The 20753-nt window shown below is 40.0% G+C and overlaps 1 protein-coding gene and 2 long non-coding RNA genes across 3 annotated transcripts; 2 read left to right on the forward strand and 1 right to left on the reverse strand.

Annotated features, from left to right (window-relative positions):
- The first annotated feature begins 503 nt into the window (after positions 1-503).
- On the forward strand, positions 504-1559 carry LOC139435197 (uncharacterized). Its single transcript, XR_011644474.1, has 3 exons — positions 504-712; positions 954-1004; positions 1318-1559. It is a non-coding gene; the product is annotated as an uncharacterized lncRNA (long non-coding RNA).
- A 1226-nt stretch (positions 1560-2785) lies between these two features.
- Positions 2786-5997, reverse strand: LOC139435198 (THAP domain-containing protein 3-like). The gene is made up of 4 exons (XM_071205654.1): positions 5656-5997; positions 4740-4872; positions 3835-3914; positions 2786-3494 (listed from the first exon to the last, which is right to left on the reverse strand). Exons 1-4 carry the CDS (start codon positions 5718-5720, stop codon positions 3431-3433), a joined length of 342 nt encoding a protein of 113 aa, XP_071061755.1. The 5' UTR covers positions 5721-5997; the 3' UTR covers positions 2786-3430.
- Positions 5998-8437: 2440 nt separating this feature from the next.
- On the forward strand, positions 8438-11925 carry LOC117457262 (uncharacterized). Its single transcript, XR_004553322.2, has 3 exons — positions 8438-9258; positions 9377-9461; positions 9581-11925. It is a non-coding gene; the product is annotated as an uncharacterized lncRNA (long non-coding RNA).
- Positions 11926-20753: the final 8828 nt, after the last annotated feature.

Genomic DNA, 20753 nt, shown 5'->3' on the forward strand with positions numbered 1-20753 from the left:
TCCACGTAACTGTGAACCAAATGTGAAGTCACAGAAGAAAAAAATATTTTGTATAAAAAAAAAATTAACTTAGTTATGAAATGTTCACTTGCAGAAAGATACATAGTTTTTAAATATATTTTCCATTACAACTGCAACTTTATTTATTACAACCTCTCAAATCAGTCATTACAACTTGACGAATGTGCTCTGCGGCAGTATAAATCGACGAATCTGCGGTTTTGACTTTTGCTACACTTCTTGCGATAAATGTGTCGCAAAAGTAATTTTCACCTGTAGATGTGGGGGGAGGGAGGGGGGTTGGAGCGAAGGGGCGGAGCTATCATAACGATGAGGCTTGGGTCAGTCCAGAGCATGGGTCCAGAGCATAGACTGTATATATAAATGGACGTAGGGTCCGTGACGTCACCCATAGAATTCTGCAGAGTTGCCGTGAAGCCCTTAGTAGGCGGAGTCGGCCACTAACGGCTCGACAGCGACGTCAGAGTCTAACTCCCGCCTTCTCCCGCCTGCTCCAAATAAGGGCAAAGAGGCGGTGCTGAGGCGGAGCCGAGGTGGGACAGGGCGGGACCTGCTGCCACCGAGCGTGACGTTCCAGACCTAGCTCAGGCTAAGAAGCTAAGCTAACATGCTCTATTCAGTATTAAGCTAACAACCTATGCTAACAACCCAGCTTGAGGTCACTGCTCCTCGTTCCCGGCATATTCTGAAGGTAAGATACCCTGTAACTTTACAAAACTTGTTCTTTTGATTTAAATGTTCTTGAACCTACACTATACAATTGTTTTTTAAGTGCTTCACCGTTTTTCAAATATAAATGTCATTTGTAACTAAACTTTGTAAACTAGCAGAGATATGGCCAGTGTTGCGTGAATTAAATGTGATTAATGAAATATGACTGTAGAAAAAGAAAGGTGCTTTTATATTGATTAAACCATTTTTATTTATTTCAGCATTAAGAAAAATGAAGATGGCAACCTCCTCCACGCCAAACTGCACAACCTGTAAGTTGATGGTCCTGGCTTACTTTACATGACTTCAGATGGTTGACATTACACACAAACATACTATACATATACATGTGTGCACAATTGTAGATAAACAGCACACAGTATATAAATATATATATATAAACTGTGTGCTGTTAATCTGTTTTTTGAGGTTTTGCTCTCTTGTTACTTTTAACCATACAGGTGTGATTTCATAGTTATTTTGCATGTTATTGTCAAAGGAACAAAATGAGAAACCCTTTATAATTGATTTGATATTCCTCATGATCTGAAGCATTTGTTGCTCTCATTTATTTTCCTCCCATAGTGACTGTATGGATAATCGGAGACAGCTATGTCCGGCATGGAGCCCAGAGAGCTACAGAGACCATCGGCAGCAACCTTGGCCTCGACCTGAGGGTGTGCTGGTTCGGACTGCGCTGGAGAGGTGTCCTCCCTTTCTTTTCCTACTCCCTGCGAGGAAGAGCAGTCCCGGATGTCCTCCTCATCCACTGTGGCGGCAATGACTTGGGGGATGTGCCCAGTGTTCAGTTGCTGAACCAGATGAAGGAGGACCTGCACCAGCTTCACCATCGGCACCCTGGCATGAAGATCATGCTCTCCCAGATGAACCAGAGGCGCCGGTGGAGGGCTGGTGCAAATCCTGTCAAAATGGACAAGGCCCGGAAGTTTGTTAACAGTGTTATGGCTACTTTTGTTCATAGCCTAAATGGTGCCATTGTTGACCACTCCAACATTAGACATGACAGTCCTGGGCTGTTTTTGCGAGATGGAGTTAATTTCACCCCTTGGAGAAATGATATATTTTTTAAGTCACTAGCCAATTGCCTGAAAGACCACCCCCAAAGACTGTGAACTGCTAAAATGTCAGTATCACTGTCTTTGGATTTGGCCTTTAGAGTATGTATTCTAAGGCCCTTGCTACGCCCAGACTGTCATGGCTAATGTTGAGTTAGACATTACATCTGTAGCCATAACACTGTTAACATGGCTGCTCTTCCTCTTCCCCACATCCCACCCCCCCTCTTCCCCCAATGGACTCTGCAGCTCTCCAGGCCCATGCTGGGCATGGCTGTCTGTCAAACCTTTTATTTTGTATTTGTTATGATGTTTTTTGTTATTTTATTTGTTAAAATAATTCTGTATTTATGTAAATATTGAAAATAAATTACATTCATATTTTCACTTCTTTTGTCTACTGCTTACTGAAAATGTTAGCTATCACATCCAAATGGGACTATCAAATGAAAGGATAAGCTTACCATACAATACAGAAAACATTACAAATTAAGGCTCAAATCTTTTCCCAAGCCGGAGCAGTCTGAAAAGAGTCCCAAGTTTAAAAACACAAAATCTTGACAATGAATACTACGCTGTCATTTATCATGACAATACAAACAACAAGAAGGTCTCCCCTAATCCCATGTATGTTGGCATCAATGTCATAAGCCTACCATAGAATGTAATTATGAAGTGCAATACCCACAATCCCTACAGGGTCGTAACGTCACAGAAGATAACACCTTTCAGAGAGTTTTGTTCAGTATGCAGATAAATATTTGTTTTACAATAGAAACATTTTTCTCCATAAATGTTCCCACATGTTGTGAGCATCAACTTTAAATCTTTTGTCAACAAATAAAAAACATCTTAATTTCCTTTACGACAACATTTTGTTTATAACACCACTACATTAACAATAAGCATAGGCAAATGATAACTGTCAACATTTAAGATTGTGCTTTTACTCTTTATTTAAATCAGATCTATTTCACATTGAAAGTTACATCTTGCATTTTATGAAAAGTAAAGGTTTCGAATCATTTTATGACTTAAGTACACTAGAACATAAATTAAAGATGTGCAACAACTGTATCAGTAATTCAAATGATATAACTTATGTACAGGCTTGGGAGGGCTACTTGCCAAAAACACAACCAGTAACTTCATGTGAGTATCAAGATATAAAAGTAATGTAACCTGATAACTTTATTTTTCTTTTGGATTACCTCAATATCAAATGCAATGCAAATAAACACAGGAGAGAAGAAATATTAATATGATGTGTTTACTGAAATGTATAATATAATACCATAAAGCAGATTCAGGCAGTAGGTGTCGGATTCACAATGAAAGTATTATCCTACAGAACAGTACCGCTTCAGAGAAGAGATACAATTTGATAATTTTACAACAAGCACTATCTGCTCTTTTTAGGTTTTGAATAAGATTGTAATCCTGAGTTTCCCTATTATTAGAAAAGTCAAACTAATGCGATTACATCTTTTCCTATGTAACTAAGGATTACACTTCCCTTTTTCTCTATACGATCTTGATTCGTGTTCGATGTAATCCATTACTGCCTAAGCCAATACAAGTCATCACTTTTGGAAAATGGTCTCAAGTTATAAATGATGCCTTCAATGTCTTTCACGTGGAGAAGACATCCCATTGGCCGAGGCGTTGCAACTTCCCTCAAGCGTCCTACATGAAAGAAAGATCACATGTTAGAAATGTGTGCACAAACTATTCAGTATGACCCGTCTTGGTTTAAAGCCCAAGTGTAAGAGTGAACAGAGGCGGAGTCTGTGTGTTGGCTGCTGCTCCCCAAACCAACATCCTCACAAGCATTGGCTGTTGGAATGTCATTACGCTCCACATGTGGAACAACAAAGGCTTCTTCAGGTGTGCCTTGTATCATAATGATATTGCTCTGATCAGCAGCAAGACTGTTTTCACCACTACCATGGTCGACATCTGCAACCTCCTCCTTGCTGTTAACAGTCGAACTAGGAGTGTCACTGACCTCGTCATTGTTACTCACCTGCTTCTCCTTCCAGACTGTTGTTCTTTGGTGAAATAGAAAATGGTGGGCACTGCAGTGTTTTTCAGGCATCTCCTTCCCTAATAAAAATAATAAACAAAAACACATAAAATAACTTTTTGAGGTCTGTAGATATTCAACTTTCTTTTGAATAATGTTGTTTTAAATGTAAGAGTGCATTATAAAAGACAATAGAGGGCCAACATGTTAACTATTCAGTTAATCTTTTCAACAATTACGTGTTTCCAAGATTCAGATTCAAAGGATTGATGTCATAGCACATAGGCTACAGTGTAGGAATGGCAATGCAAATCATCTGTCCCGAGCTCCTCCAACAATGCAACATAGTTATATAAGACATAAAACAATAAAATAAATTCAAAATTAAATTAAGAATAATAAATTAGTGCAGGCAGAAATCTATATACACGTAAATATAATAAGACATATGCAAGAACAGAATGTAAAGATAAATATTGTATAGTAAAATTAAATCATTTTTTTTTTTACAGTGATAGCTGTTAAGATAAATAAGTTATAAGATGACAACAGATGAATGAATGTTGCTATTAAAATAACGTAAAAAAGGTAATATAATTCATCTGTTTTTAACATAGAGTATGTGGGGGAAATGGCAATTCTCTATCTATGATAAAGAGTCTTTGCATACATTGAAGAGAAATGTGATGGTTTGCAAAAAAAATTCGATTTTTATGTTTCTATACTTAACTGGCAAAATCTTAATTTGGCCTTTAATCAAAAGAACATTACTCATCACTGATGTGCAAGCTGTGCCATAGCAATTATTTAGCATTGTATGATGTATAACATGTATTTAATTAGTAACAACAATTTACACTCACAAATGGAACCAAGTTATTATTATTTTTTAAAAGGATCTGTACCCATGAGTCCGTGCTGAAGGGATGACTCTCAAAGTGTTCACTGCACAGGCGAGAAGAAACGTTGGGGGTCCATGTATTCCTCCGGATGTTCAGCACCCACTGGTCCAGCCTGTCTGGATCACCGAAAGGAAACCTTTATTCAAAAATACATGAAAACCGACCCAAAGACAACAGGAGGGTTAATGCCATATTCACTTAATAACGCATGAACAACTTTTACAGATATTTCTATATAGTCTGTGTTGGTAAATGTAATCTAGGTTGCACATTTCCTGCTGAAATACATGCCTGCCAAGTTACTGCGTGGCACTTTGGTTTTGATAAAACAGTGCAGTTCCACTATATAAGCGTTACATTCATAATCAAACGAGACAATATGCAAGATAAATAGCTATTTGTTGTTATTCTTAATGCTTGTCATTCACACGTTAAGAAAAATAAATAAGTACCGATACATAGCAGAACAATTGTGGCGATGTTCAGCTTAATAAGCCTTGTTCAACATCATTTCTTTAGCTAATACTATAGCGGGCTGCAGGCGAACCAAGTCCGCGTTTCGCTGCATTCCTTGATCTCCAGTTATAACGCCGGGCTCCGCCGCTGGCCGAAGCTAACGGAGCCGCAAAGGGCTAGCTACGGCTCCGGTTAGCTTCGGCGGCGGACTCCGGCGGCCACCACTGGGATAATTGGGTCCTCTATTAACATTTGCTCCCATTTAGCATTATGGGTGTCATAGCCATAGACTATAAAAGTCTTACCCAAGGCTGAATCATAAACTAAACTGTATATATATATACACACATGTATAAAGGGGTACGTCCTTAGCTGGCTAATAAGCTGCATAACAAGCTAAGCTAACAAGCACACAAACACCTGCTAACGGGGTTAACATGTATAATATTATCATTTTACTCACCGAAAAAAGCTGAGAGTAGACTTCTTGGAAGTTCTGTTAGTACATTCAAGCGCACAGCACGACATCTTAATTGTCTGGTATATCACCACGAACACGGCTAAAGCTAAAGGGTCAAGTACAGTACTATGACTAACTAACGTTGTAGCCTCTATGGTTGTAGCCTAGCAGAGTGGACAAGTTGCTGTTAGCTGACAGTGAGGCATGTACGTGTCCATCAACGTGACCACGCCCTAATTAATGCAAAAACTTTAAGACCTAATATAAATAAAAGGGTCGCTTTAGAAAACAATTCACTCACAGATCCATAATCATGAAGGTGGAATCTAACTATATCGATAATAAAAATGTATGGAGCCAGGGACAGAAACATGTTTTTTTCTGCTGTAAAGTTGGGCATTTTAACATGGGGGTCTATGGAAATTGCTCCTTTCTGCAGCCATCGCCTATCGGCCAATATATGAACTGCAGTGTGTGGCACTTCCGTATTGGCTTCCCGGCTGTTCCCCAGAGTTTGCCGCTTGGTAAAGATAAACGCATGTAGTGCTGAACACGTAACTTGAACGTGCAGGGGGGCGCGGTCCCGTGGTTTAGATGCGCGTTCATAATGCAGAGGGAAATAACTCAGAATAACGTTATTAGCACATTTTTACAACTTGAGGAACGAATGTTTTTAATAAGGGCTATACAAGAGTTCATACTGGGTAGTTTATTTAGTTAAAACAAAATTATCCAACGATTTACAGACCACTCTTTCCCAATGTAAGCATATGTAAGTCAATGGGAAAAAGTGTTTCCGGGCCTGGCAACCAAACGGATGTGCAGTACCGCCGTTTGGCCACCATCTGAGTCTGGCGCACTGCCTGGGGGCTTGATTCAGAAGCATTCCAGATGATCAACCGGATCCTGTGTATAATTGTTGCTGCTGCACTTTTCTGTTTTCTACAGGTCAGTACATGATTAAAATGATCAATGTTAACTTGTGTGAATTAGATATGATGTTGGAGATGTTTAGGAGAGTGTGTCAGAAAGTTTTGAGCATGTCTGACATACTAACGGTATTTTAAAAATACTAAACTGTCGGCAACAATAGATGCCATTTTTGCGGGCTTCAGCCGCACCGTGTGTAAAGGTGACTTGAGCGAAGGCTCGCAGGCAGGTGAGCTGCTGCGCACGGATAATCTGTTTTGTTCACCTGAGTGAAGTCTTGCAGGCACATGTTAAATGTTGTACCATTATGTGCGCCCTTGCTCATTGTGTCCTGCAGAGGGCAATGTTGTCTGCAGTGCGTCCAGGACGTGACGTCTACCTGTGGCCTCTCAGATGTTATTTGGATCGAATAAAGAGTGGCAGCACAACCGCATCTCTCCTACCACGATATAAATAAATATGCCTAATAAAGGCTAAAGAAAGCTGTCTACTACTGAGTTCTATTAAATCTCCACCGCAACGCACTCCGCCTAACAGGTTATGGGCCCAGGAATGCCAGTCTAGAGCAACAAGGTAACAGAAGAACGAGCAGTTAGCCAAGAGAAGCTACTAGTGCAGCGTTTCTCAAAGTGTGGGGCGCAGAGATGTGATAGGTGGGTCGCGAATTTTTTGTTCACATTTATTTATTATTTATACACTGGTGGAATATCAAAACAACGATCCGCCCTGGGTGCAAAACGTATCAATGAAAAGCGACCCTCTACCACACAAAACAACACCTGTAGATAACCCAATTTGTGTTCTTTGAAATTGAAAAGGATATTGCATTGTGTTTGTTACTTTCGTTGCAGTTGTATGTCTTAAGTGAAGGCAAGCTGTTGACAGTTGTTGTTGCTATGGAAACAAGAAACGTTTCACAGCGGGCGGAACTTGTCATAAAGTCCGCGATAATAAAGCCCACCCATTTAGAGGGAAGATATGATTGGTCAATTGTACTGTCATTTGACATTACTCTCGTTCAGTTACTATAGCTGGCCCTCTGTGAATTCATAGCTGGACGTCCAATCAGCTCCTGTCTTCACAGACTCGCAGAGAGGAGCTTCTTTCATTTAACCCTTCACATTCAAACAGAAACTGAATAGGCAGATTCAAAGGATTTATTTCTTTTGAAATTTTATTTTAAATACAATTTAATCAAGTTATTTTTGGTAAAACTATTGACAAATATTACTAAAAACATATTTAAAAAAAATATATATAAAGAAAAATATAATTTGTTTTAATGTTTTTAAATATTATTTTGTAGAATATCTTAGGCCCTCAGAGACAGGCTCGCCACTGGTAAAAATCTCTCATACACACGTGTGAAACGCTCTCACAGACACACACAACAGCGTTGCAGTCGGGAAGAAAAGCAATGTGGAGCGAGAGAGAGCACACCTTTATCTATTTAATAAAGTAAGAAATCATTCCAATGTGTACTATAGGACAGTAAAAAGTTTAAAAGGGGAGTGATTAGTCAAATATGCATAAATAAAAAGAAAGAATGCTAACTAGGTAACATAAGATAAGAATAAACAAGTTTAAATGATTTGTTGTGATCATATTCTAAAGATGTTTGGATTATTGAAAAGTATACAGCTCCCTTTCATCTGAGTGTTGAGAGCTGTATCCATAAATTCATGTTGTGCTCAAAGTAGGGCTGCTCGATTATGGCAAAAATCATAATCGATTATTTGGGTCAATAATTGATATCACGATTATTAAAAACGATTAACCATTTACTTTGAAAAACATCAATTTATTGAAGAAAATAATTTGAAAAGTATGTTTTTAACAGTTGATTACCCTGAACTTTAAGTATAATTCAACTGAAAAACCTATTTAAAAAATAAATTAAATCGTTTTATTTTGATTATGTCGTTGCAAGCCAAAATCGTAATTGCGATTAAAATACGATTTAATTGAGCAGCCCTAGCTCAAAGTGCACCAGATTGATGCATTCAACTTCAACATTTGAAAAAAATCTTCCTGGGGGTGCATGCCCCCGGACCCTCGAGGATGTGACGTCCACCACCAAATAAAGCAGGTTAAAATAATTAAATTGCATACATTTTATCTTAGTAAACACTGAAAACGGGTCCCACAGACCCAAACAGCACTCAAAGGTTAAAGGTAGCATATAATAATGTTAAAATGTGCTAAATATATACACTGCAAAAAAACAAAAAAGGAGTAAAAGTAGCTCACGACTTGTTTTATTTTTTTAAAGTAACCCTCATCCTAAAAAAAGTTGGAGACCCCTGTCATAGAACGATACATTTGACAATTTTAAGCTTGGCCTACCATTTTATTGGAGCGATGAGGAACAGGTGCTGTAATAGGTAATGGTGGATTCCAGAAGCCGGTTACGCAAATTAGTAGCGCACAAAAGTGGGTGTGGCTGTATACAGCTATCCTATTGGTGCGTCTATAGACGCACCAATAGCAATCCAGGTGAAACAAACACCATGTAGGCCTACGATTCACAGATAAATAACAGAGTGCATAACTTGCTTTTGGCACAACGGTTTTTTATGAGAATCAAAGAAGAACGCACAACGTATTTTTTTTATGAGAGAAGGAAGAATGGATACTAACTATTTTTACCAGTCCCGGAGACCGCGTCTTGCACAGGTGAGCTGACAGATTGTAAATAACCTATACTCTGCCCTTTAGACCTACTGTATGTGTGATTATTTTTTCATTTCACTTGTGCTTGTGTCTAATTGTGTTATATTCTTTATTCCTATAGGCAAAACGTAGCTCTCCCTTCAAGTCCGCCCCTCAGGTGGCTGCAAAAAAAGTGAAGCCGTCTCCTGCGCCAAAAAAAACAAGCGGTACGTACTATTGTCCCTCATTGTCATCATTAATACTTACACCATCTCTCTGCTATAAAATATATTGTTTATTTCCATGTGACCACTGGTATTCATATTTATTTTCTGTTTCCTATCAGGCCATCACACTTAATCTGCTCCCGGCATCTGCTTCGTGCACGGCTGGATTGGGTGACGCAGAAATTAGTGCCCTTAAAATCCGGTTGACCGCCACGGAGGCACAAGTGTCCGTCCTGACTCAAGAGCGGGCCTCCATGAGGTTGGCACAGCAGACTGTAGTCGGACCGGGCCTCCATTAGGTTGGCACTGCAGACTGCAGAGTCAGAGCAGGCTTCCACACGGTTGGCACCGCAGCTGGACATACATCTGGACACGAGCGTCTGCCAACCCAGGCGAAGACTGTTTGGGTTCCATGAGGGAGACGCAGACCCACAGCCTCTGCAGCCAGATGTGCCAACTCCGGCAGCAGCCAATCCAGCGGTCACTCCGGGGTCGGCTGCAACACCACGACCGTCGGCCACACCTGATGCGCCCACCCCCATCAGGGCAGTTTCCTCGGATCATGAGGACATGTTCTTCGAGGACTGCTTTCAAAAGGGACCGCATCGCCCTGAGAAATTTGCGGGTGATATGTTCATGGCCATATTGCCATTTGAAACATATGAGAACATGGAAAAAATAACAAACTGGAGTGGGAGCAATGGGAAAATGCCTCTTCCCCTCAATGTGAAGCAGACACTTGAGTCCAGTGTTTCCCGTCGGTTCCCAGCCCTGACCATGGACCAGTGGCATAAAATTAGGAACCGGGTAAACGAGAGACTGAGGAGCCCCCGAAAAACGGATCCAGAAAAACCTCGCCCTGGTTTCTTTTTCTTTTTTTCGGGACGGGGAGACGTGTGTGATTAAAAATGAGTGACCAAACTAAATTCTAGACGGGAAGAGCGGTGTAAATGGGTGGCATATATGCATTTGAAAATAAATAGTAATCACACAGTTATTATACAATAGGCTTTAAAAGCACCATCGATAACCATTACCGTGTCTCCAATTCAAACTCTTGATGGAAGAAAAGTGTAAATGGCTGGATCATCTGCTTACAAAGTGCAATAAAAGATGGTAATACAGCACCCAAATGTTGTTGACCTGGCATGCAATGAAGAAATTCTGATTTGGTACAATACACCTATTTATCCACATATTGGTGTTTATGAGGAAAATGAATATGCAAATAGAATTACTATCATTCTAGTTTTCTTCCAAAGTTGCTATGATTGAGTCAAATGAAATAGGATCCAATATATTTTCTGGAAACCTTCTGTCCAACAGCTAACAAAAACAAAGTTACAACCTATTTGGCGGAGGTGGAAATTAAGCATCTTTCTCTCAAAGTTGCAGTAGATGAATGAAAAAACCCACAGAGCAAGCCTGAAAATCAACGACTTCAGAATCACACTTGAGTGAAGATAATAAAATATAAATAATAAATATGTTTATAAGCATTCAGTCAAAAAAACATTTGTAAGAACATATTTTGACAAGTAATTCATCTCATTAAAATATCTAATGTTAGTAACTATTAAAGAAACAATGGGGACAATTCTGTTTTAATGTAGTTTTACCATTGTAACTGCTGTGCAGACATACTGATAAAATAGGGCTTCTATAATCATATAATTACCTTAAATAAACTCACTAAGAGGAAGTAAAGTCCCCTGGTTTGTGACAAGATGTGACAACACACTCTCACTCCATAATCGTCCAGGAGCGATGTTGTGATTACACAACATTGATTGGTTTAAATTGTGTGCAATGCTTTTGTATTTTTCCCCTTCGATTCGGAGAAACAAATATTTTTTCGGAGTAAAGGATGGCAGAAGACACTACACTACCCAGAATCCCCAGCTATCATTTAGGACTACACCATGTGCTCTGTTTGACAAACCCCGTTTTTTTCACCATTCATTCCAATGGCTGGCGTCTATGTCATGTGATCTTCAAATTTCTCCCTGCAGAAAAAAGAAACATGACCGAACTTCGTTTTATTCTCGGTGGAAAATGCCTATTTTAAAGTTAGTTTGGCCATTAAAATGCGTTTTGATGTCATTTGATGCGAGAAATATGAGTTGTTATTTCAGATTATGTGTGCAGTTATTATGAAGATTACTTCAGGAAATTACGTCCATACAACGTTTTCATTGTTACCAAGGTGGTTGCTCGGGACGCTGCTTAACTACTTGTTACTTGTTGCTAGGGACTGCTATCGATATTATTTCTGTTATGTTGTGTAACTGTTTAATGGTGTTATCTTTATTGCTACCCCCTTCCCCGTCAATGTATAGTATTGGTACACAGTGCAAACATATTAGTTTAACCAAATCTGCATCTAAAGATAGCCTACGTTATTTTCCCCTGTGCAATTCCAGTCTCACATCTCACAGCACATCGTCATTAACAAATACCGGAAACAGACCGAAAACATTTTTAAAAAATAAAATACTTTATTCCGAGTGTGCTTGCTTTTCTCTTTGAAAGTCATTACATAACGGCATTATAATACACGATTCGGTTGCATTAAATATTACATATCTGCCGTAGTTCTGTATTTATAGAGCCCTGATGAGAAGACTTCTAGACAAACATGAGGAACTGAAAACGTGACGTGGATCATAAATATATCAGCCATTAAACAACATCTTACATTTCTTTTCACACAATACGTCTCCTTGCAGTATCAACACTAATTCGGCTGACTTTTATATTTGATCCAATTGGTAGATAGGCTGTATTTACACCATAAAGGTGCACAGCTGATATAAAGGGACACCTAGTGGTTAAAGCATGTTATTGAATTTCATTATTTTTATTTTTAGATATTAATACGATCCCTATAAAGTATATTCATTACTCGTTATTCTCTACTAATAGTTAATTAAAGACTGTATATAATGACTATTTTGCACATCCCTTTCAAGATTTTCTAAGGTTTATTGACATATCATATTCACAAACGGTGTAGTTATGCATTGAATGAAAAACTTGGGTCGCAGGTTCCTCAATAGTGCATTACAAGACATCTATCAATATTTGTGCATACCTCCAGCAATGTTAACTATGTTGAAGCACTTATTTTAACTGATATTATACATATGTATTATACTCTTATAAGATGTATGTAGATATTTCATCTCCGGCCTTGTCAGGTATTGAACAATCAATAAATAAAGAACACAGAATTGTTAAATATAAAACACAGAATTTGTGTGATTATACTAAATCATGTAAATAAACACCACTGCATATTTAAAACTGTTACACATGCTGATGTAACGCAAATGTTTCCAACTTGGGATCAATAAAGTATATCTTATCTTAAGATGATCGATGGCTACTGCCATATTTGCAAAATGTGCCTCTGAACCTTGACAATTGCATGTTTCAGGCTCATCAATTAACAACAGGAGGGGTCACAGACATAAGAACAGCTGTTAAATAAAGCTCTTCTGACCTTAGCTGGCATGTGTGTATATATTAATGCCCATTATGGGCACAGGCAATTTTCACCCATTTATTAATTATATGTTTTAAATGTGAGTGTTTCCTGTCCCCTAAACCTCCAGGGATGTACACAGTTTAATACTGGCAACTTCTTATTATGGGAAATACGAAAACGTCTTTTAAAACTACAACTCCCAGTAGAGACGTGCCATAGATAGAGAACATGTTGCGAAGCACACAATAGCCAGCATGTGTAGTTCCGGGGACGGGGTGGGGGTGGGAGAGGGGGGGACGCGGTGGACCCGTTCAAATCCAGTCTGCCGTGGTTCCATCCCATTTCAAGTGCTGTTCGGCGCTCGGCGTAACCCTCGGAGCACACTCTCCAATCACAGAGCTTGAGGACTATCCCAGGGTTTGTCAAGCGAAGCGGAGAGAATACTTACTTCCCGGTGTAATATTCTCTGAAGAAAATTAGCTGCTCCGACCCTCGGTCCTGACGGACTCCAACTTGTGTTTATTAATCGAACAAATAAATAAACACAAGGATAATAATGTGTTATTGTAAATGGAGAATTGCACAGGGGAAAATAACGTAGGCTATCTATGCCACAATTTTAGATGCGGATTTTGTTAAACTAATACGTTTGCGCTGTGGACCAACACTATACATTGACGGGGAAGGGGGGTAGCAATAAAGATAACACCATTAAACAGTTACACAACATAACAGAAATAATATCGATAGCAGTCCCTAGCAACAAGTAACAAGTAGTTAATAATAATAAAAGACATTAAGAAAAAGGCATTTTAAACAGTCATTAAAAAGCAACACAATCTACCTGCATGGCATTACTCTAAACGTGTAATAACGTGCTTTAACCAGTAGGTGGTTTGGGTTAAAAAGCTGTCAAGTTTACAGTGTTAACAAAATAAAATATACTGCTGTTTCTGGTTTAGTTTACGACGGATATATTTAGTTATTGTTTTGATATGTGTAACACAAAAGCGATGGAAAAAACCCACAGCAACACAGAAAAGATGGTCTTAACATGACCCAGCGGTCTAGTAGTTAATAAAAAACAATAATATCAAAACAAAATATTACTACTAACTTTATTGTGAAATTCAAACTGAACGGTATTAGAATAGTTTCCGGTCTATTCTGAGCCCGATCTCTGTAGATCAGTGCTTCTCAAAGTGTGGTCCGCGGACCACTGGTGGTCCGTGAGCGCCCCCTAGTGGTCCGTGAGTATATTTGTAACATTTCACATAAAGAGTTTTTCCGCACTCTCGCGGGAATATCTCCGCAATGGAGCGAGCTTAAGTTTCACTTTAAATTGCATGATCTAGCCCAGATAAACACCTTCGTCACACATGTTGCCACTTGTATGTCCCATTGTCAAGCGATTTGTAATCTGTTCTAGAAAAACGATGTGATTTTGGATATTTGTGGAGTAAGGTGGTCCGCGAGTGTTTTTTTTGGTTAGTGGTCCTTGGTATGAAAAAGTTTGAGAAACACTGCTGTAGATAAATAAAAATAAAGAACTACGACAGATGTGTAATATATTTAATGCAGCCGAACCATTTATTATAATGCATTCATGTGATGACTTTCAAAGAGTAAAGCAAGCACTGCTGAATAAAGTATGATTTTATCTTTTACGAAACGTTTTTTCATATTGAATGCAGTTGGAGGTCAACCAATCACAGAGCTTGAGAACTAATCACGGGGTTTGTCAAACAGAGCACATGGTGTAGTCCTAAACGATAGCTGGGGATTCTGGGTAGTGTAGTGTCTTCTGCCATCCTTTACTCCGAAAAAATATTTGTTTCTCCGAACTGAAGGGGGAAAATACAAAAGCATTGCACACAATTTAAACCAATCAATGTTGTGTAATTAACAAGGATAATCTGGTGTTTTTTAGTCGATGAGTAGTGCAGATATCACTGTAAAATCAATCGACAGTAAGGGGAATACTTACTTCCGGGTGTACAATTATCCGTTATCCAATGGGAATGGACGCTCACATTGCCTTTAAGGGCAGCCGACACAAACGAATGCCGTGCTTCCATGAGCGTCAAATCCCGCCGCAGATGGGAATACATTGCAATCAGTTGAAAGCTATTTGCGTCCATATATGAAGCTGAAGGAGCCTAGGAGTGTCACAACTGCACGCCACGGACACTGACCAAACGTCGCTCCTGGACGATTATGGAGTGTGAGTGTGTTGGATGTGAAGTCAACAGATAGTCACTCAAAGGGGGGTAGGCTACTATTTATTTTCAAATGCATATAGCCTATGCCACCCATTTACATGTACACTGCTCTTCCCGCATAATTTGAATTTGAATAGACTTAGTTTGGTCACTCATTTTTAATCTCCCCGTCCTGAAAATAATAAAACACTTCACTGAACATAAAAACATAAAAGTCAACTGAGTGTCACTTGCAATGACAGTATTGTGTTTTTATTTTATGAACCTTTTACATTAAACATGGTTGTTGAATATATCAATATTATTATGAATATGGATAGTGGCTGTGGCAGATGGATGAGCCATTAGGTGTGTAAACACACAGCTGAGAGCTGCCGTTTCATTCAGACCGTTTAAAAAACTGTAACAACGGACTATTTTTCTTAGCGGATGCATGTCAATTTAAATATTAAAATATAAATATGTTTAGTGAATTACTGAGTTTAGGCACGTTAATAACGTTTTAATGAAGTTGATTACAGTATATACATATTCGGCGAACATAAACATAAATGATCGTGGTGAAGATGATTATTAAATTCAAAGGATTCAAAATCGAGAGCCGGGCTCCTGAACCTCCCGTTCGTTTTTGGAGCGGCGGGCTTCCTGATGTTATTTGTACAGTAGTTGTGGACTAACAAAACCAACATTATTTTGTTAAATAAAAACATGGTGATGTTTTGTAAATGATTACATGTCTCTTATTTAGCACAGAGTATGATCCTATCCGTGACATATGGATCTTAACAACCATGGCCGTATCCACCACGTAATATTTTCCAAGCTGTGTATATAACAAAACTTGTGAAATAATTGCACTAAACGGGGTTCTTTGTAGTACTTCCATTTACTGACGATGCGGGCGCTGCATAACTACGTAGCCTCTGTTAAAGCAAACAGAAGAAGATGACATGTATCAACAAACCACCGCAGCCCGGACTTGGATCAGCGAAGGAGTGATGAGGTATCTAGAGATCTGAGTCCAGCGGGCTGCTTGTGTTTCTGTTCATCAGGACATCATATGACCAGCAGATCCTGTGTGAACGCTCTACAACATGCACACTAATTTATATTGCAGCTATAGGCTATACTTTGGTTTAAATTGCGTGAATAAACTAGTTAGAGAGCTAAAGTTAATTACTTTCATCCAATGTCAGAAGGATTACCTTTTAACAAACGTTGTAATGCTTTTATTTCATTTCAATTTGAGTAAACATTGACGATATAACATTGTATTGTTTTCTTTTTACACTGACTCAGATATAATGAAAAGACTACGTCAGTCGAAGCTCAGCTTTGGTAAGGGGGAGAGAGAGAGAGAGAGAGAGAGAGAGAGCGAGAGCGAGAGCGAGCGCGAGAGCGAGCGCGAGAGCGAGCGCGAGAGAGAGAGAGAGAGCGAGAGCGAGAAGTCAGGGAGGAACTGCAGGTACAGTCACACAAAAGAATGTAGGCTTAATAACCCCATCTATCTATCCATCTATATATCTATAACAATAGTCTTCATTTACAATAGGCATAATTGTAAAACAACATATCTATTGCAGTTATGATGTCATAATAACATACAATTGTATAAAACACAATTTGCTACAAGCGGCCGAGATGGGTTTCCTCCGCCGGGTGGCTAGTGTCTCCCTTAGAGATAAGGTGAGAAGTTCGGTCATCAGGGAGGGACTCGGAGTTGAGCCGCTCCTCCTTCGCGTCGAAAGAAGCCAGTTGAGGTGGTTCGGGCACCTAGTTAGGATGCCACCTGGGCGCCTCCCTAGGGAGGTGTTCCAGGCACGTCCAGCTGGGAAGAGACCAAGGGGTAGACCTAGGACCAGGTGGAGGGATTATATCTCTACTGGCCTGGGAGCGCCTTGGGACCCCCAGTCAGAGCTGGTTGATGTCGCCAGGGAAAAGAAAGTTTGGGGCTCTCTGCTGGAACTGCTACCCCCGCGACCCGACCACGGATAAGCGGGAGAAGATGGATGGATGGATGGACAATTTGCTTACATCTTTGTTCTCTTTTGAGAATCAAACAAAACAGATTTAAAATTAAAAAAAAAATGCAAACAAACGAGTGAAATTAACTAAATGGCTGAAGAGCTTTTAATTCACTGGCAGGAGCGACAAGTGAGGAGGAGCAAACAGTGAACAATGAGGGAGAGATTGAACAAAGAAAAAGAGTAGAGGACAGAGAGAGTAATGAACAGGAAGAAGACAGAGAGACTTACCCCCAGTTTCCACTGGGTCCGTCTGCGCCGCGCCGCGGTTTTGGTCCGACCTCCTCTAGCGCCATAACCCACCGAACACGTCCCAGAAGCGTTTCAGAAGCGTAGCGTCGTGCGTGCAGGCTCGCAGTTTTGTTATTGATTCGGGCATGCTGGACATTTGTACTTCTACAAGAAAGTAAGTAGGCTACGTAGTTAAATGTTTTATTTTTTTGTCTGTTTAAATTGTGTTTATTGTTGTTATAAATGTCCTAATATGTAGTTGTTACCTTTCACTCCACAAACTGCAGCGACTAAAACCAGGCCTTGTCCTTTCTGATGTTGTCCTTGTAGTAAGCATTGGTTACATCATATAAAATAGTGTGTTTTTCCACTTCCATGATGAAAACCTTGTCGTCCACTGTGCGTATCGTAGTGGAGGTGTTGTGATGAAGGAGGGGGGTCTGCTAAATTAGTATATGTGGGGGATGGGCCTGGCCCGGATGCTCACCTTTCCACTTCCTGCCGACCTTAAGTTACGGCTGCGGCAAAAATAGGATTCATCATTAGAATAACGCTGCGCCGAGCCGCTTCTGGGATGCGTCTGAGCCGTAACGTGGCGTGTGTGGTGGAATAGCACCCATTGACTAGAGTGGCCGCGATCCTTACGACCGCCACGGCGCAGCCATAACACGGCGCAACGCGGTGCAGACGGACCCGGTGGAAACTGGGGGTAATGAAGAGACAAAGGAGAGAGACATGGAAAATGAATGTTGACAATGTTTTGTGATCATTTTAGCCTCTTCTGCATGTGCATATCATTAATAGTAACAATCAACTGATTCTTATGCATCACACTTTCAAAAATAATTTATGCTGACATTGTCAGCCCACTGACAAGGTTTGAAATTGATATATTATCCATTTTGTGTCCCCCCACAGGACTTAAAAAGCAGATCATGAAAATCCCTGAAACCCCCTAGCATGTTTGGACCTCGGTATTTAGGAAATCCTGGATACGGCCCTGTTAACAACGATCCGTTATATACAGTAGTAGCCTAGCAGACATAAATCTACCGTATTGTATCAGAGTTTATTTCACATGAGCTCCAGTGTGGAACCCCACTGCACTCCCTGGTGGATCAATGATCCATTGCAGCTGGCTTAATTATAATTACATTTATTTATCAAGGGGGCGGTCTCAAGTCACGCTGGAGGTTTTCCTTTGAGCGAGGGCAGACCCAGTGCCGGCCACGGCCCTCGCATTTCAAACTGTCTGAAATGAGGTGCTACATCTGTACGTAGACTAGGGATGTGCATTTCTGTGAGACAGCGACCCTTTAGCGGCTGGATTTCCAGGGAAAGAATCGAGAACGAGAGCAGGTATAGTTGCAAACCATTGTGACTTTATTTAGCACACACCACAAGAGAACAGCCAGCCAGCATGTAGGTGTTCACGACTTCCCTCCGACTGAAGACTGGCTCTTTTATAGAGTGGCGAAGTCACGCCCATCTACTTCCGGTCCATGGGACCTTATTTCGGAAAAATAATGTATTGAAGTCAATGGAGAGAGAAAACGTATCTCTCGATCCCGTTTCAATTGTGCCATGAATTACACATATGATGTTTGTCAATCTTAAAAAAATATTTCCATGTCAAAAAAGTCACAGTTTGTCGTAAAACTGTTGAAATATAAGACTATGACAAATACGCAACTAGAAAGACTACAAATCCCAGAGTCGCGTAAGTGATGTCTCAATTGTTTTCCACCACTGAGATAGCTAAGATCAGTGCCATATAGATATAATCTATCTATATGGCGCTGGCTAAGATAAGATAACTTTAACAAGATGCCTGTGTGCTTAGTACCAGGTTGTTATCATACCAGCAATGGGTCTTGCTCGTTCTTTCGCTTCCCGTCTGATGAAAGGACCAGGAGTGGCTGGATCAAGTTAGCTACCTAGCTAGTAGCTAGCATGTTAGTTAGCATTACAGCCTTGTCATTGTTATTAGCCTTACTATGAAGTAATATTAAGTAACCCAAAATGTTAAACAGTAAGAGTAGTCATATTTCGTGAACCCTTTGAAGAGTACCGTCACCGGTGTGATCATTCTATAATACACAATTTAATCCCGGGGGAGAAATGCTAACGCTAGCATCGGTGATCTTTTCTACTTCATGCTATCTGCACAAATGGTTGACATTAAACATTAAAAAGACCAGTAGGCAGGCAGGCAGCTTTGCATGACATTCTTCTGGGCGTGTTTCATTGTGGTGATAGTCAATTGTTTTATTGACAAGACAGTAGTGATGGCCATCTTGGTGACGTGTGTTGTTGTGAGTCTGCGAGTCCAGAGATGTAGTTCATTAAGCGTTACGCACAAACAAATGTGTTACTTCACAGTTTTACGACACATTTAAGAAGCCAAGATACCCCTTTCCCTCAACCTATCCTAAGGGAGTGCATGTACGCAGACACGTTAGTTTAGCTGCTATAGGCTTAGACTGTCCGGGACACCTTACTTCTTCCTTCCGTCTGTCTGTGTACTCTCATGTTCCCAATAACCCAGCTTCCCCCAAATTTCTTTTTGGTGTCTATCTATGCCGGTGAGTAACAATGACGAGGTAAGTGACACTCCTAGTTCGACTGTTAATAGCAATGAGGAGGTTGCAGATGTAGACCATGGTAGTGGTGAAAACAGTCTTGCTGCTGATCAGAGCAATATCATTATGATACAAGGCATGCCTGAAGAAGCCTTTGTTGTTCCACATGTGGAGCATAATGACATTCCAACAGTCGATGCTTGTGAGGAGGGTGTTGGTTTGGGCAGCAGCAGCCAACAAACAAAACAAATTGGAAAACAGGCAGACTCCGCCTCTGTTCACTCTTACACTTGGGCTTTAAACTAAGACGGGTCATACTGAATAGTTTGTGCACACATTTCTAACATGTGATCTTTCTTTCATGTAGGACGCTTGAGGGAAGTTGCAACGCCTCGGCCAATGGGATGTCTTCTCCACGTGAAAAAGATTGAAGGCATCATTTATAACTTGAGACAATTTTCCAAAAGTTATGACTTGTATTGGCTTAGATAGTAATGGATTACATCGAACACGAATCAAGATCGTATTGAGAAAAATGAAAGTGTAATCCTTAGTTACATAGGAAGAGATGTAATCGGATTAGTTTTACTTTTTTTAATAATAGGGAAACTCAGGATTACAATCTTATTCAAAACCTAAAAAGAGCAGATAGTGGTTGTTGTAAAATGATCTCTTCTCTGGAAGCCGTACTGTTCTGGAGGATAATACTTTAATTGTGAATCTCTACACCTACTGCCTGAATC

This window comes from Pseudochaenichthys georgianus, chromosome 2 (assembly GCF_902827115.2).
Source record: "Pseudochaenichthys georgianus chromosome 2, fPseGeo1.2, whole genome shotgun sequence".
NCBI lineage: Eukaryota > Metazoa > Chordata > Actinopteri > Perciformes > Channichthyidae > Pseudochaenichthys > Pseudochaenichthys georgianus.

What these genes read in the sequence shown, in the direction of transcription:
- LOC139435198 (XM_071205654.1), bottom strand. Translation starts at nt 5,720, where the DNA reads ATGTCGTGCTGTGCGCTTGAATGTACTAACAGAACTTCCAAGAAGTCT. An exon ending in TCTACTCTCAGCTTTTTTCG is followed by an intron (nt 4,873 to 5,655) that starts GTGAGTAAAATG and finishes TTTTGAATAAAG; the next exon opens with GTTTCCTTTCGGTGATCCAG. An exon ending in CAGTCTGGAAGGAGAAGCAG is followed by an intron (nt 3,495 to 3,834) that starts GTGAGTAACAAT and finishes TCTTTCATGTAG; the next exon opens with GACGCTTGAGGGAAGTTGCA.